The 16,369-nt window shown below is 44.5% G+C and overlaps 1 protein-coding gene across 4 annotated transcripts in view; it reads left to right on the forward strand.

Annotated features, from left to right (window-relative positions):
* Positions 1–7,562, forward strand: part of LOC137425980 (uncharacterized) — a 46,015-nt gene extending 38,453 nt beyond the window's left edge. For all 4 annotated transcript variants that reach the window (XM_068114704.2, XM_068114723.2, XM_068114709.2 and 1 more), the window contains exon 4: positions 5,028–7,562. In XM_068114704.2, coding sequence (XP_067970805.2) covers positions 5,028–5,046 — 19 coding nt within the window. In that variant the 3' untranslated portion in view covers positions 5,047–7,562. The remainder of the gene's footprint in view (positions 1–5,027) is intronic.
* The last annotated feature ends 8,807 nt before the right edge of the window (positions 7,563–16,369 follow it).

The following is a 16,369-nucleotide window of genomic DNA, read 5'->3' on the forward strand; positions in this document are numbered from 1 at the left end:
ACATACAAACATACAAACATACAAACATACAAACAAACATACACACAGAGATTAGTGGAATTATAGATAGATGATAAAAGTGATCCAATAATGCAGTGGTGATGATGATGGCGACGATAAAGACGACTTGATGGAGATGATGATGTTGGGTGGGTTTGAGGCTATTGTGTTGACATTCCATGTTAATTAGGTGAATAAATGTGGGAAATAGTTCCCCAACCCGCGATTATTCGAGTCTATTAACCATTTTATTTTTGATCCGCAAATCTTGCCTCAATAAATTCATCACGATCGAGCGAATCCACAAAGGGAAAACTGACAAATGGCAAGGCCCTTCTTCTTGTGCTTTAATTTTAATAAAATAACGATTTTAAAGATTGTTTTAAAAATCCGGAAGTTTAGCCCTCTTGAAGCATTCTTATACACCAACCACCCTTGTACACTGTAATATGACGATGTTGAGTCGCAATTTGGGAGATGGAGGCTTTATTGATAACCATCGGATGCAGCGTCAATCAGCATGGGACATGGCCAAATTACACCATTCAGATGGGTAGTAATTGTGTTCTGCTTGTGCGACGTTAACACGATGCCTCCAATATGTCCACCGGAAACATAATAACTGTATGGTTTTTGTGGCATCTAAAGCCACGGGTACACAATCCAGTGTTCGTTTAATGTTACAGAATTTCGGCTGGTAGAATTCAGAGGAGCTTGAAGAATTCACTCATTACCTCCGCTACCAAAGGATGTAGGTTATGTTTTCACCCCTGTTTTTTATCTGTTTGTCTGTCTGTGAACAGGATATCTCAAAAGGTTATGGACGGATTCCAAAAAGAATTGGTGAACAGGTTGGGTGTGTGAGTGACAAGGACGAATCGATTCGATTTTGAAGATTTGAATCCAGATCTGGAAACGGAAATTTTAAAATGTTTCAAGTGAATCTTCACCATTGAGTGATATAGGGCCAAAAAAGATAAACAGTATCTATACAAGACAAAAATGGCTGTCCATTCATTCCATGTTATGCTGATTGGCTGTGTGAGGTTACGTGCTCTGTGTTGGATCCTGGCAAGATTATAGTGTCGGTAATTAAAAGCTGATACCGGCATTCCTCTATTTACACCCATTCATTTTACGCATTTTCGGTTTAACACCATGGAAGAATTAGGGAACACTTTTCCATTTATGCCTGCGATATTCGGTTTATCGCCTTTTCATGCCATTTAACACCTTTAATACTTACATTTAGATTAATGGGTAAAATCACATTCATTTTATGCCTTTTTGATTTACACCCGGCTTTCCAGGAACGCATCCTGGACGTAAATCGAGGAATAACTGTATTCGAAATCTGATTCGAATACTTTTTATGGTCGGAGCTCATGGCTTAAATAATTATGTCGAAATCAAGAGTGAAATCGGAAAATAATTCGGAAAAAACAATTTTTAAAAGCCCGATGTATAATTGAATAATAAGCTCCAGAGCGCGAGAGGTAAAACCGCTCCAAACCGAAGTGTTATATTCACAATCACCATGAGTTCCCTTTAACTTTTCTCATCAGTGTGAAAAATACCAACAACAACTATTAAAAGCATCATCAAATGTCGAAAGGTTACAGCTCCCATGGGCATCACAGACATTCTGAGGCACACAGTTTGTGTAGGCCTCAGGCTTCAAGCCTACCGGTCTATAGAATAATTCCTTTATGTCTCAGTGGAATTGGAATCAATCCAGGCTACAGTCACGTGAAAAAGTAAGTACACCCCGTGTAAAGTATTGACTTTTTCAACATATTTCAACATACAGCTATTTGATCTTCATTTCAACAATATTGATAGATAAAGGTGACATAATATAACAAATATCTTGAAACATTTACATTTTGTAGTCCATTGTATAATTTAAATAAACATAAATGCAAATTTCGCATGTGGAAAAAGTAAGTACACCCTTGGCTCTAATAGGTGGTATTGCCCCCTTTGGCAGAAACAACCTCATGTAGGCATTTCTTATAACTGTCCACCAGTTTCTGACATCGACTGGGAGAAATTTTTGCCCACTCCTCCATGCAGAATTCTTTCAGCTGTGCGATGTTTGAGGGGTTTCTTGCATGCACAGCTCGTTTCAAATCCCCCCACAACATCTCAATGGGATTTAGATCCGGGCTTTGACTTGACCATTCCAGAACCCTCCATTTCTTTCTTTTCAGCCATTCCTTGGTGGATTTACTGGTATGTTTAAGGTCATTGTCATGTTGCAAGGTCCACCTTCGGTTGAGCTTCAACTTTCCGACAGATGGCCTCACATTATCCTCAAGCACCCTCTGGTACAATGAAGAATTCATAGTGGATTCTATGATGGTGAGCTGCCCAGGCCCTGATGCAGCAAAGCTGCCCCAAACCATAATATTTCCACCACCATGCTTCACAGTTGGTATCAGGTTCTTGTGGTCAAATGCTGTCTTTGGTTTTCGCCAAACATGTCTTCTGGTACTGTGGACAAACAGCTCTACCTTTGACTCATCTGCCCAGAGCACATTGTTCCAGAAGTGCTGGTCTTTGCCTTGGTGTTCATTGGCAAACTTTAGACTTGCCCTGATGTTCTTTCTGGACAGCAAAGGTTTCCTCCTGGCACACCTCCCTTGTAGATCAAATTTGTGCAGCCTCTTTCTAATGGTAGTCTCGTGCACTTTGACATCAACAGTGGCAAGAGCTACCAGTAGGTCCCGTGATGACATTCTGGGGTTCTTCGAGACCTCTTTCAGCATCTTGCAGTCCGCTCTCGGGCTGAATTTGCTGGGGTGGCCTGGCCTGAACAAGTTGGCAGTTGTTTGGAATCTTCTCTACTTGTAGATGATCTTCCGGACAGTCGAATGATTGATTTCAAATTGTTTGGAGATCTTTTTAAATCCCTTCCCAGCCTCGTATGCATCTATAACCTTCTTTCTGAAGGCCTCAGAGAGCTCTTTTGATCGAGGCATGGTGACGCCGCACACTTCAACAACAAAGAGCAAACCAAACTAAATGTCTGAGTAGGCGTTTAACATAAGACATGTTCCTCCAAGATCCTATCTAACAATGTTCTAATCATTTGCACCTGAGCTGGTGCACCTGATTCTAATTTTAGGTATTTGAAGTAGTGATAAATGTCGGGGTGTACTTACTTTTTCCACATGCGAAATTTGCATTTATGTTTATTTAAATTATACAATGGACTACAAAATGTAAATGTTTCATGATATTTGTTACATTATATCACCTTTATCTATCAATATTGTTGAAATGAAGATCAAATAGCTGTATGTTGAAATATGTTGAAAAAGTCAAAACTTTACATGGGGTGTATTTACTTTTTCACGTGACTGTGTATAAACACGTATTAAATATGCACATAAGCAATAGCAATGTTTATTAAGATTGCCAAAATCATACGTAACTTTCTCTACAGGACAACTTATTTCCTTTTGGATTGAAAAATAATATGGTGGAAGGGTGACGTCATTATCCACCACTACATGGCAGCACCATCTAGACATCATCCTTGCTTTCTTTGAAAACTGCAATGTTTCCACTAACCCCACGTTCCGACTAACCCCACATTCCAAATAACCCCATGTTCCAAATAACCCCATGTTCCAAATAACCCCATGTTCGAATTAACCCCCTTCCCCGACATACAAAATACAGTACTGTATACTAATCCGTCACAAATTAATCCATTTCAGCTTTTTGTATACAAAGTCGAGGCTCGTGGAGGAGCTAGAATATAGAATGGATCAGGACGTAACAGAACTAAAGAAACAGTAGAAAGAGAGGAGGCACACCAAGCGGCATTGAGGGATAAAATAGAGGACTTGGAGAAATAAGGGATATGGGGACAAATGAGGGTAAGGGAGGACATGCTGAGTGGACAGGATGGACACAGCTACAAACTCTCACGCAGAAAATACTAGAAATTTGGAAAAGGTAGACTTGCGGTGAGTTAACAGGGGTAGAAAATATCATGGTTTTGGATGGGGGATGATCTGAGATGGTGCTGAAAAGTTGTTTTGAAAACCTGGAGGGAAGAAAATAAGACCTGGCGAGAATGAGACTTGATAGGGCAGTGAAGGCATGGTATGAGATCACCAGGTATGAGATGGCTGAAGACTGCTAGGATGGTACACAGATATCACACTTACCTTTGAATGGTCTAGTCTAAGTTTGATGCTCCACCTGACGATAAACCTGATATATGTTAAGCTCGGGATTCTTCTGCTACCATAGTTTCAGGTGGACGTTAAAGATCCCACGGTGTCTTGTAACGAAGAGTAGGCCAGTTAATGCTGGAACACCCCTGGCCAAATTCAAAATCCAGCTCCAGTCCAATGCCAAACCTGGATCGATGATTCGGGACGGATTTGAGCCAATCTTTGATGCCAATGAACTAGCAACCCATACTATGGAACATCGCACAACAAGAAGACTGCTCGGTCACTAATTTGTCTGCAAAGGGAGAGTCGCAAGTGCTGTACCTTTTGTAGAGAAACAGGAATTATACTCATGTGCCTGGATTCCACTTTTTTAATTTAGCAATTTGCAGGATAAATTACACGTTAAATCCCATCATTATGGGCCAATCGAAGAAAATGGAGAAAAAAGACGAGGTTGTGGGGGAGGGAAAGGAGGTTTGGAGAATATTACAGGAAACGGAAAAGAGGAGAGAGAGAGGGCGGAGTGGGTGGTGACCTCAACAATTCCTCCATTTTTTCACAAGTAATAAGCGGATGTCCCCTCATTGCGACTTCTTTGATGACGTGTGGCAAAATTGCAATGATTTTAATATCTATTTTATGCATTATCCAAATGATTGTCATGACATCAATATTACACTGAAATATGCAATATTTCATGATTAACATAATATTTGCTGTAAAAAGAGCTACATACTATATATGCCCCATTGAATATTCTTATCTGAGCTCACTGTTATTTAACACAGATTTTGAAAGCTTATATTGCTTGTTTTATATTTGTATTTTCAGGACACAACATGAAAATTGATGTTGGACAAGAGAAGACTATCGAAAACATCCATAAAAGAACAGCAGTGCATATGCTCCCGACGTGAATCTCGACAGCCGGCTTCGCTTCTTGTCTGTTATCCCACTCAATATGTTGTTTATTTTCCAGTACGCATTCATGAAGGGTGAGTGGGGGTAAGATGAGCCACCATACATGTTGAGCCACCCCCTGTTGCTAGGAAACTAAATTGTTCCAAGATTTGTATGAACCCTCAACAGTTTTTTGAAGTCAGTAAGTCTTTCTATGTTATCATTCTGGCCTATGAGGGTTTAAAGGAAGACAGTTTTACTAAAATATGTGCTTTTTCATGTCCTGTCATGGGAAAGCTCCATACTAGGTTTACTGACATACAGGTACTGTCATGGGAAGGCTCCACACTAAGTTCACTGACATAAAGGTCCTGCCGTGCAGTGAAGACTCCATACTAAGTTTAGTGCACAATTTTGTTGATGAAACTTGGAAAATTCCTTCAAAGATCAAGTTTAATGAATAGCAACCAAATACATGTTTTGTGTTTTACACAGGATGTGTTTGAGTGGTGTTTAGGGCTTTTGTGTTAAAACAAATATAGCGGCCGAACAACTTGACCGATGACGTCATCATTATTATTTTTTCTCCACGAATATATCCATAGATAATGCTCAAGAAATTTAATCTTGATCGGATGAAGTTTTATACTTGTCGAATTATGATGTCATAATGGAGGCACCTATGACATCATCATTAACATATTATTCCCCATGGAGAGTTCTTTACAATGAGCCATGTCTCAATTTTTTCTCTGCAGCACTTTCAGAGATATAGAGGTGCAAATTTTTTCGGTTTTTTCAAGATAGTGGCCGAACCACGTGACCGATGACGTCATAATTTATCATTAAAAATTGTACACGTGGAGGCGCACCTATGGTGAAAATTTACTGTCAATTGGATCAATGGTTGCAGAGAAAATCAGATTTATTCTTTGCGAACAAACAGAGACAAACGGTCTGAAATGCAATGCCCTCTCCTCTGGCAAGGGTAACTAGAAAGCATCTGAAAATGCAAAGCTCATCCACATTCACTTTGTATTCAGACTCGTTTCCTCTTCCGTATGCTAAACATGACAAAACAGCTAAAAAAAAACAATACAAAAAGATTGACGATTTTAGGCGACCTTGACCTTTTCACCTCAAAAGCAAAGGGCTTCAATGGCCCAATATGCAAACTCTGCTCAAATTGTAAGTCAATTGGATGAAATTTGACGATTTTATGCACCCTTGATCTTTGAGGTGACCTTTTGGTCAAAAAAACAACACCAACCGCTTCTAGCTTTGATTGGTGAACAAATTCAGTGACCCACTTTACAAATTCTTAAAATTTCAGGTAAAGTGGATGTAAATTGATGATTTTATGCGATGCTGACCTTTGAACTTTTGACCCAATTATGAATTTGCCTTCCCCATATTATCATAATAAAGCTTTCTTGAAAATTTGATGACAAAGCTCAAATGGTAAATTTAAATTTCAGATCAGTTGGATGAAATTTGATGATTTTAGATGACACTGACCTTTGACATTTTGACAAAATTATTAATATGACTTCTCCATATTCTCATAATAGAGCTTTGTTGACAATTTGATGAGAAAAGGTCAAATTATAAAAAGTTATGGCACGGACAGACACACGGATGGACACACAGCTTGCAAATTCCCATCTTCTGCTGCATGGGGACTGGCTAATAATTCAACATTTCTGAATAACAAAATGATTGGAAGGCTTCGGGTAGTGATTATAATGAATAACCCGTAATATACTTGTGCACATTATATAGAACTAGGGCATGCCCGTACTATATCTATATCTAAAATTATATCCCCCCCTCTATTTACATGAAATGGTTTGGTTCATGAAATGTTTTGGTCCATTCGCAACGCCAAAGCGAACGGCGAACGCTTTACATGAAATGGTTTGGTGCATGAAATGTTTTGGTCCATTCGCAACGCCAAAGCGAACGGCGAACGGCTTGCGAGTACAGTGACAATCCCCCCGGGGTTTTTATTAGTTTTAAAACATAGTTTAACGCCAACATAGCGCCAACATAGTTTGCAAACGTGAAATAAATGAATACGCTCTCAAATGTGCCATCCGAGGCAGAGTGTGTCCGCCACGTTCGGCACACGCGATAGCTCGCTGCTCTCTGATTGGTTGAATCGTTTTTTGGACATAGCTCGGTAAGTAATTGTCCGATTAATATGAAACCTTGAAAAGGCACATCCTTGGGTCCCCAGCAATATACCTGGCAAGTTTAAAGTATATCGGACCCGTGGTTGTCGAGAAACAGCGGTCACAGACAAACAAACGTACAAACGTACAAACAAACACACAGAGATTACTGGAATTATAGATAGATAAAAGTCGCAAAATAATTTTCTTAATTTTTCTTTTGTGCTGGGCCTACTACTACATTTTTGTTTGGAAGCATTGTTATTTTGTGTTTAATAAACGTTACATATGAAAAAAAAAATGCATTACCTGTTTTGAAAATTATTATCTCATTTATTGTTTGTTACAAAGAAAGAAATAGGTCATGGCTCAACTTACCCACATGGCTCAATTTACCTGAGACCTATGATCATCTCACCACATAGCATAGCATGGACAAACTAGATGGTATTCATAGAATACTTACCCTGCACAGTCAACTTGTTGCGAGCCAACTCTTCTGTTTTTGAACATTTAAAAAAAATTTGATCTAATATGGCTGCCAGACCACGTGAGCGATGACATCATAAATTTATATTCTCTAATATAATTGTTGCATAGATCACGCTCAATACATTTCAAACTGATCAGACTAAGCGTTGTCCCTGTCGAATTATGAAGTCATAATTATGGCACCAATGACGTCATCGTTAACAACACCTATTCCCCATTTGGAGTTCTTTACAATGAGCCATGTTTCAATTTTTTCCATGCAGCGGTTTTGGAGATAGAGGTGCAACATTTTTCGGTTTTTCCAAGATGGCGCCTGTACCACGTGACGTATGACGTTATATTTTTTCCATTTAGCGGTTTGGGAGATATAGATGTGTAACGTTTTTCCTGCAGACACGTATGGCACACGTACACAACTGAATGCTTAACTCCGCTTTTCACTTTGCGAGCGCAGGGTAATAACGCTTTATAAGGACGTTCTTGAGTCTACACTCAAGTCTTGTGCCATTCCATTTGTCACCTGGGAACGTCAGGCCACAAACAGTTCAGCTTGGCGTAAAATTTGCCACAAAGGCCTGGACCACTTTGAATGTGGGAAACTTGTTATCGAGAGACAGCGGAGGCAATAAAGGAAAACCTACCAACGTCCATCAAACCTGTGATGTTTGCGATAGACACTGTGGGTTCCACATTGGACTATGCATCCATCGCACAAAGCACAATGCTTAGTGAGTACGCTAACGAAGGGAAGAGATTCATCGAAAGCGACGACTCACGCCATCATCATCACATAGCATAGGAATGTTGAGCTATTGGACTTTTTTGGGGCCCACCATCCAAAAACCAAAAGCAATTCAGCGAATGTTTTATTACAAAAACATGGCGAGATGGTTCCACTTTCATTTGCACCCCTTTCGTTTTCCACCCCCACTTTCATTTGCACGCCTAAAATTAGCTATACACCATTTATTTTACCATGAAGACTCACAAAGACTATTTAAATCAAGTGATGGGAATACGTTAGTCAATAGAAACTCTATAGGGCAGATTGGCAAATGATTTTCCTGAAAGCATGAGGTGAAAGATTCTGTAGTCTGATGAGACGAAAATTGAACTCGTTGTCCTGACTGCAAAGCGCAACGTCTGGCGGAAACCGAGCACAGCTCATCGCCCATGTAACATCATTCCGACCGTGAGGCATGGTGGTGGCAGCGACTTTCATTGTTCTCAGATTAAGCAAATAAAGCAAATACTGGCAAATCCTTGAGGAGAACCAGCGTCAGAGTGCCAAGGACCTCAGACTGTGGTGAAGATTTATGTTCCAACAGGACAATGACCCCAAGCATACAGCCAAAGCAACACTGGAATGGCTTCAGAACAAGAACATGAAAGTCCTTGAGTGGCCCAGCCAAAGCCCAGATTTGAATCACATTGTGAATCTGTGGAAAGATTTGAAGATTACTGTTCATCGACGCTCCCCATCCAAATTTACAGAGCTTGATCAAATCTGCAAGGAGGAATGGGAGAAACTCCCCAAATACAGATGTGCAAAGCTGAGACAGACATATTGAAGAAGACTCAAAGCTGTAATCACTGCAAAATACGCTTCTATAACATATTGACTCAGGCAGGTGACTGAATACTTATGTAAATTAGATATTTCTGCTTTTTATTTTGTAGAAAAGTATTTAAAAAACGTTGCACTGACATTATGCAGTATTATGTGTAGATCAATGACAAAAAAAATCTCAATTTAATCCATTGTAAACTCACCTGAAATACAATAAAATGCGAAAAAGATGAAGGGGTGTGAATACTTTCTGAAGGTACCGTACTGTAGATATCCATACATGAAGTAAACAAAAATATTACAAACGCCAATGTAAAGTCACATAATAGTGCGTTGGGCCACCACGTGTGGCCAAAATGGCCTGTAGAGACATGTACTCTATGCCTGCACTGTGGCATAGAGTCCATCAGCATATGGAATTCCGCAGGAGGGCTGTGGCACCATTCTTCCACAAGAAGGTCAATCAACTCACAACTGTTTGATGGAGGTAGAAAATGCTGTCTCAAGCATCATTCCAGACTATCCCATAAATACTCAATCGGGGTCAGATCTCGAGACTGAGAAGGCCATGACATATGGACAACATCAGTGTCATGCTCATCAAACCGTTTGGTGACCACACGTGCTATGTGAATGGGGGGTTTGGGGGGGGGAGGGGGTTCATCTTGCAGCCATGCTAGCCATAATTACAGGCAACTAGGCTTGTGCAGCATACTTATACATTATTCTAAGCATGCTGGGATGTTATATTTGCTTAATTAACACATTGGTGTCCCTCATTAACCTCGGTGTTTCAATTTTTTTGCCCACTACATATATACAGACTTGACATTTAATATGGAATATTTTTTTTGTGGGGGTGAACTTACTTTTCAAGATGAATTAGAACCAAAAGTTCATTGGAATTATGTTGAAATTATTCTAGATTTTGTTAATGTGACCTTTAAAAGAAACAAAAACCACATTTGACATTTCGTAGCAAATAAATTGATCCTTGAAAGTGATGTAAACTGATATCGAACTCAATTCACGGACAGTACTGTGTTAAACTTCTGTACGTTTTCCAGAAGTATGTCTTTATTTTGCACATTAGCCAAAATTTTTTTTAACAAAAACAAAAGTTAAATTACGACTGGGATTACGGACAGTAAAATTACAGTTCAGTACTTCGTGTAACCCCCACGAGCATTCAGGAGAGCACGTAGACGTTGAGGCATGCTGTTCACGAGATTTGCCAAGGTTTGGACAGGAATCGCTTGCCATGCAGTGACAATAGCCTGCTGCAATTCACGCACAGAGGTGGGCTGCTGGTCCAAGTTGTCGATTTGACGCGTTAATTCTGCGCACTAGTTCTCTATCGGATTCATATCTGGGGACATGGCAGGCCACTCCATATGCTCTACACCACGGTCAGCAAGAAAGTGTTGGATCATGCGAGCACGATGAGGCCGTGCATTGTCATCTTGGAAGAGAAAGTTTCCTCGAAAGGCTGCACGAGCAAATGGAAGCAATGTTTCTTCCAGAATGGCCCTGTACTTGAACTGGTTCAGGTTTCCATTCAGAACAACCAGGTCAGTTTTGCCACCTGCATGAAAAGCAGCCCAAACGGTCACCTCACCACCTCCAGCTTGGACTCTTGGCACTATACAATCTTCATTGTAGGCTTCATGCACTTGTCTGCGCACTCGGACGTGGCCATCTTCACGATAGACCAGAAATCTAGACTCGTCACTGAAGATCACGTGATTCCAGTGTCCTGGCTGCCATTGACGGTGCCCTCTGGCCCACTGCAATCGGCACTGGCGGTGTTGTCTGGTCAGGCATGGCTTTCTCAGGGGGATGCTTGGCACGATAGCCTGTTTGAACCAGTCGTTGGTTGACTAGCCTTCTGGATACAGGCACATTTGTCAGTTGCTGCCACTCAGCCCTAAGCCGATTAGCTGACTTGGTACGAACATTGCGGACTAACCAGTGCAGCTGGCGATCATCCATCCTTGTGGTTCTCCGGGGACGTCCTGGCCTCGGTATTGGGGTAGGGACACCCCTCTGAGCATTTCGTTTCAGGATCTTTGACACCTGACCTTGAGTGATGCCATACTGCTGAACCATAGCATGCTGTTTCATGCCGGAATTTCGTAAAGCCACCACTCCATGACAAACAGCATTGTCGAGTTGACGGACCATCTCCAGCAGAAGCGGAAATAACTTTTGTAGACGTGCAGCAGTTGTTTTCCACTATTACAGAACGCAACAACCCTTATATACCCGATTGTGAAGCCAATCGTCAAATGTACCTGCCCGTACATTTTGTCACGCCACCTGTGATATAATCTTGTTATTGACTTCTTTCTGTGACAGACAATCAGTGACATGGTTCTTTTAACAAAGAAATCACCGAAGCGTAAAAGAAACTCTCCAGATTGATATACTGAGTTCAGAAAGTAAACCCAAGTCAAGAAAAAAAATATTCCATATTAAATGCCAAGTCTGTATATATATATATATATATATATATATATATATATATATATATATATATATATATATATATATATATATATATTGTTGCGGATATGGGATTTGGCCTCCATCCATATCCGCTTGTAAATATTCCCCTATTTCCCCAATACTCCCCAACTATCCCCAATCCCCCATTCCCTAGTCCCATTGTCTGTAAACAACACTCTGTAGAACCGACCTTCCCCTTTTTCCCCCATTAAATGTCGTGCCCAGGTTCACCGCATCTCACGTAGACAACTATAGGACATCTTGCTAGTTATTCTTAGTCTATGTCAGTTAAGGACTCGTTTCCATTAATTCTGACTCTTCGTTGCACCAGAATGTGATTGTATGGCACCAGTAGTGAGTTTAGGGCCTCCCAATACCTCCCCACAACCTCATCTCCGCATCCTCCCATCATCTCATGGAACTACAACAACAACAACAACTACAACAACAGCAGGCGGCGGCGCGGCCGCGGCGCGGGGAGTGCGCGTCCTCACTCCGGCTTGGTTAGCCGCCATTGCCCATGTGCTCCGACGGGGTTACCACGAAGGGGCTGACTGTCAGCTCCTTGTCAAGGGCGGAGCCCAGTAACCCCCCCGCACCCAATAAGAAGCGGCGGGCCGATTCCATCTGGGGCGGAGCTAACGAGCCGAGGGCGTGTCACTCCCCGCTGGATATACGCAGCCACTTACCGGAGGTGACGTGAGATGCGCCCCCAGCTTGGAAAGAGATGTCGCCACCTCCGAGCGCTGAGAGACCTCCCTGCATCTTTTGGACCGCGTTTTATCCTGTCCCTGAGCCAAGGTGCACCTTGTGCTATCCATCGACTACCTGCCCTTCCTTGCCATCAATCCCTGTGTGAGTCAGTCTTGTCCTGTTTATCTGTGGTCTGTCGGGGCTACTATAAGACCGTGATTAAGTGCCCACCTTCCTATGCTGTACCTCTTGTCAGTGTAATCTAAACGTTCTGCATACAAATATTATAACCTCCTCCGGAGGTCTTGAGAACTGTACCCCTGGTGTCGTGTCATTTAACCCAGCCGTTGTGTCCATTCCTTAATTGATTTAGCATAGCGCGATTTGGCCAACGTTCGAGTGGAATCGGGTAAACTGTGCAGACGCGGTCATACCAAACCGCTCGGTAAACTAACATCCAAAACCGCGTCTGTAACATTTGGTGTCGAGGAGTTGGATTCGGACCTGGGTCTAAATTTGTTAGGCCCAAATTTTGGAACACCAATTGTACCATTAGGGTAACATTTGGTGTCGGGAAGTGGGATTCGATCCGGAGCGCGTTTCACGCGCTCGAAATTATAACGGCGAAATTTGATTGTGTTTTACAAAAAAAATAAAAACCCGAATTTTGAAAGTCGCGCTATGGCAGACCAAGACGGCTGGGTTCCGGTAGAGGAGAGTGAGGCAGGGTCGATCCAGGACCAAATTGAGGGACATGAGGAGAGCGAAGCAGTGAGGGTAGCAGACGCACAAAATGGCGCCTCGCACATGGCCACGGCGACCACGCCCGCGACCGTGGTAGCGCCGCTGGTGGATTCGAACCTTTTCCTCCGGCAAATGAGGGCCCTTATGGAACGAATGGGAGACCAAATTGTGGGAATGAGGGCTGATAGTGAGCGGTTGGGAAACCAAATGGGGGTAATGGGAAACCAAATGGGGGTAATGAGGGACGAAGCGAGGGGTACCGGTGAGGGGTTAGACAAGAAATTTGGGAAGTTAGACAATAATTTTGAGGAGTTAGACAAGAAATTTGGGAAGTTAGACAATAATTTTGAGGGGTTAGACAACGGGATAAAAGAGGTGAGAAATGGGTTAATGGGGGTAGAAAACAGAATGGCCGCTCAAGAGAATCAAATGGGAGGGATGCAAAAGGGGTTAGAGGGGTTAGAAAACAGTATGGAAGGCAAATTGAGGGACATGAGGGACCAAGCGGAAAGGGAAGTTAAACAAATGGGGCAGCAGATAGAGGGGGTCAGAATGGGGGTAGAAACCAAACTGGATGCTCACAGGGAGGAAATGGAGCAGATGAGGGTGGCATCTGGGCAGGAGATGCAAGTGATGGGAGAAGATATCAGAAGAGGGGTGAGTGAGGAGGTCGGAGGAGTGCGCGAGGAGGTGAGGCACTGTAAGGAGCGCATGGAGAAGGAGGTGAGAAAGGGGACTGTAAAATTGCAAGGGGGTATAGAGGAGTTGACGCTGGGAGTAGAACAACTGACAGTGGGACAAAAGGAGTTGGGGGACCAGGTAAAGAAGAACACAGCGGTAATAGAGGGTTTAAAATCGACACAGAAGGAGATGAAAAAGGACGTAGGGGTAATTAAAAAAGAGTGTCAGACGGTACATGAGGACCTGACGAGGAAAATGAACAAAGTGGTAGAGGTGATGGAGGTTAAAGAGCGGGAGGTGCGGGAGCACATAGAAAAAAATAAAGTGGAGTTAGAGGAAGAACTTAAAGGGGCGCACGAGGAGATGAAGGAGGTGAAACAGAAATTAGAAGAAGTGGAAGAAGGGGTGAGCGAAATTAAGAAGCGACGGAGAGAGGATAAGAAAGAGATAAAAGAGGAGGTAAAAGAATTGGTCCAAAGTCTGTGTTCGGATCGTGATGATGTGCTCATTAACCGGATGAGGGATTCGCAGGTGATGGAGGAGAAGCGAAGAGAAAGAGGACCCGGTGTAAGTGGTGACCAATATGGTCGTGCGTATGATGCGCCAGGTGATTTAATAAGCTTGGGGGTCGAGATAGACCCGGATGTTCGTGAGAGGCCAAGAGTGAGGTGTATGGCTGGTCCGGAGGGTATGGAACGAGAGGTGCGAGGTGTGGGTGAGCAAGGTTGTGGTGGTATGGAATGGGTAGCGGGTTGCGGAGGTGTGACCCATGCATCGACACGAACAGGGGTAGTTGTTGGAGGGACCGGGGAGGCACGAGAGCCCCTTGGGGGTAATGTACTGTGGGGGCCCGGCCGGTTCGGCCCCGCGCTGACCCCGCAAGGGGCGACGCACGGGGTCCGGCAGGCGGGCAACGACTCGCATACGAGGTGGTCCCACAAGGTCCCACTCGCGCCGTATGACGGCAAGAGTGATATACGCGCGTACCTGGCGCAGTTTGACTGTGTGTGTAAGGGCAACGGTTGGGGTGAGGACGAAGGTGGAGTACACCTGGTGGCCGCATTGCGCGGCGCGGCGGCGGAGGTGCTGACGGCATTACCAGCGGGTGCTCTCACCCTGCCAGCCCTCCGCGACGCCCTAATTAATCGATTCGGCATTGAACAGCAGAGCGAGCTTGTTAAAGCTCAGCTCGCGCTGCGAAAACGCAAGCCCCAGGAAGCCATCGGGGAACTTGCCCACGACATTCGCCGCGCAGTGGGGATCGCACATGCTAGCATGGCAGCGGATTCCCGGGAAAGCCTGGCGCTGGACCATTTTATCCAGGCCCTCCCGGATATTGAGCTCCGGCAACAGCTCGCCATGTGGCGCCCGCAGACTCTGAGCCAGGCGGCTGACGCTGCAGCCCGTTGGGAAGCAGCGAGGCCCCTGGCCCGGGGGGGCGAGCGTCTCGCAATGGCGGTCCGCCAGTTGGGACCCCCGATGGAGGGCGGACCCCTTAGGGGGCCCGCCCCCGACGTGAGTCCTGACCTGGCGGGCATGGTCCGGAGGCTGGTGGACCAGCGCCTGGCGGGACCTGGACCATGGCAGGCGGCCCCGGAGGTGGCCCGCGGTGGACCACGAGCGGGTAATCCAATTCGGACCTACAGGGGGGGAAATTTGGAATTCCGGAGACAAGCACCTTATCAGGTGAGGTGCTATACCTGCAACCGTCTGGGTCACCTGGCGCGGCACTGTCGAGCCACGCGCCGGGATGATCCCCGGCGGTTGAGGTCCTCAACTCCGCCCAGGGGGGAGCGGGTTAGCCGACCCCAGACACCCCCCCGCCAGACCCCGGGAAACTAGAAGGTGTCGGGCACGTAGGGCGGTGTTCGGCAGAAGAGGATGGAGGAGAGCCCTCATTGACGTGACAGGTCATTTATTGTGGCCAAATTGGAACCGGTAGCCTGACAATCAGATGCAAAATTGCCGGCGTGGGGGTAGACGCCGTGGTGGACACAGGAGCTAGCGCCACGATCATCAGCCCTGTGGTCCTTGATTCGAGCGCAGGTGGCTGGGATAAGATCCAGCGCCTGCAAAATTATAGTTTGCAACTTGCTACCGGGGTAACGGCCCCGATCATAGGGCGTGGTTCTGTGACCCTCAAGTTAGGGTCGGTAAGGAGGGAGATAGATGTTTGGGTGGCGGAGGTGTGCGACCCATGTTTAATAGGGTTGGATTTGTTGACTGCCAGCGGTTGTAAAATCGACTTGTGCCGGGGGATCCTGCAGGTGGGAGTAGAAGAGCTGCCGTTAGGGGGAGTGAGCACGGCCGAGAGAGCGGAGCTGGAGGCTTCCGAGGCCGTGACCATCCCCCCAAGGGCCGAGGCGATAGTGCCGGCCCGGTGGGCAGCTCGCCCAACATGGCAGGAGTCC

This window comes from Myxine glutinosa, chromosome 1, assembly GCF_964187855.1.
Source record: "Myxine glutinosa chromosome 1, kmMyxGlut1.1, whole genome shotgun sequence".
NCBI lineage: Eukaryota > Metazoa > Chordata > Myxini > Myxiniformes > Myxinidae > Myxine > Myxine glutinosa.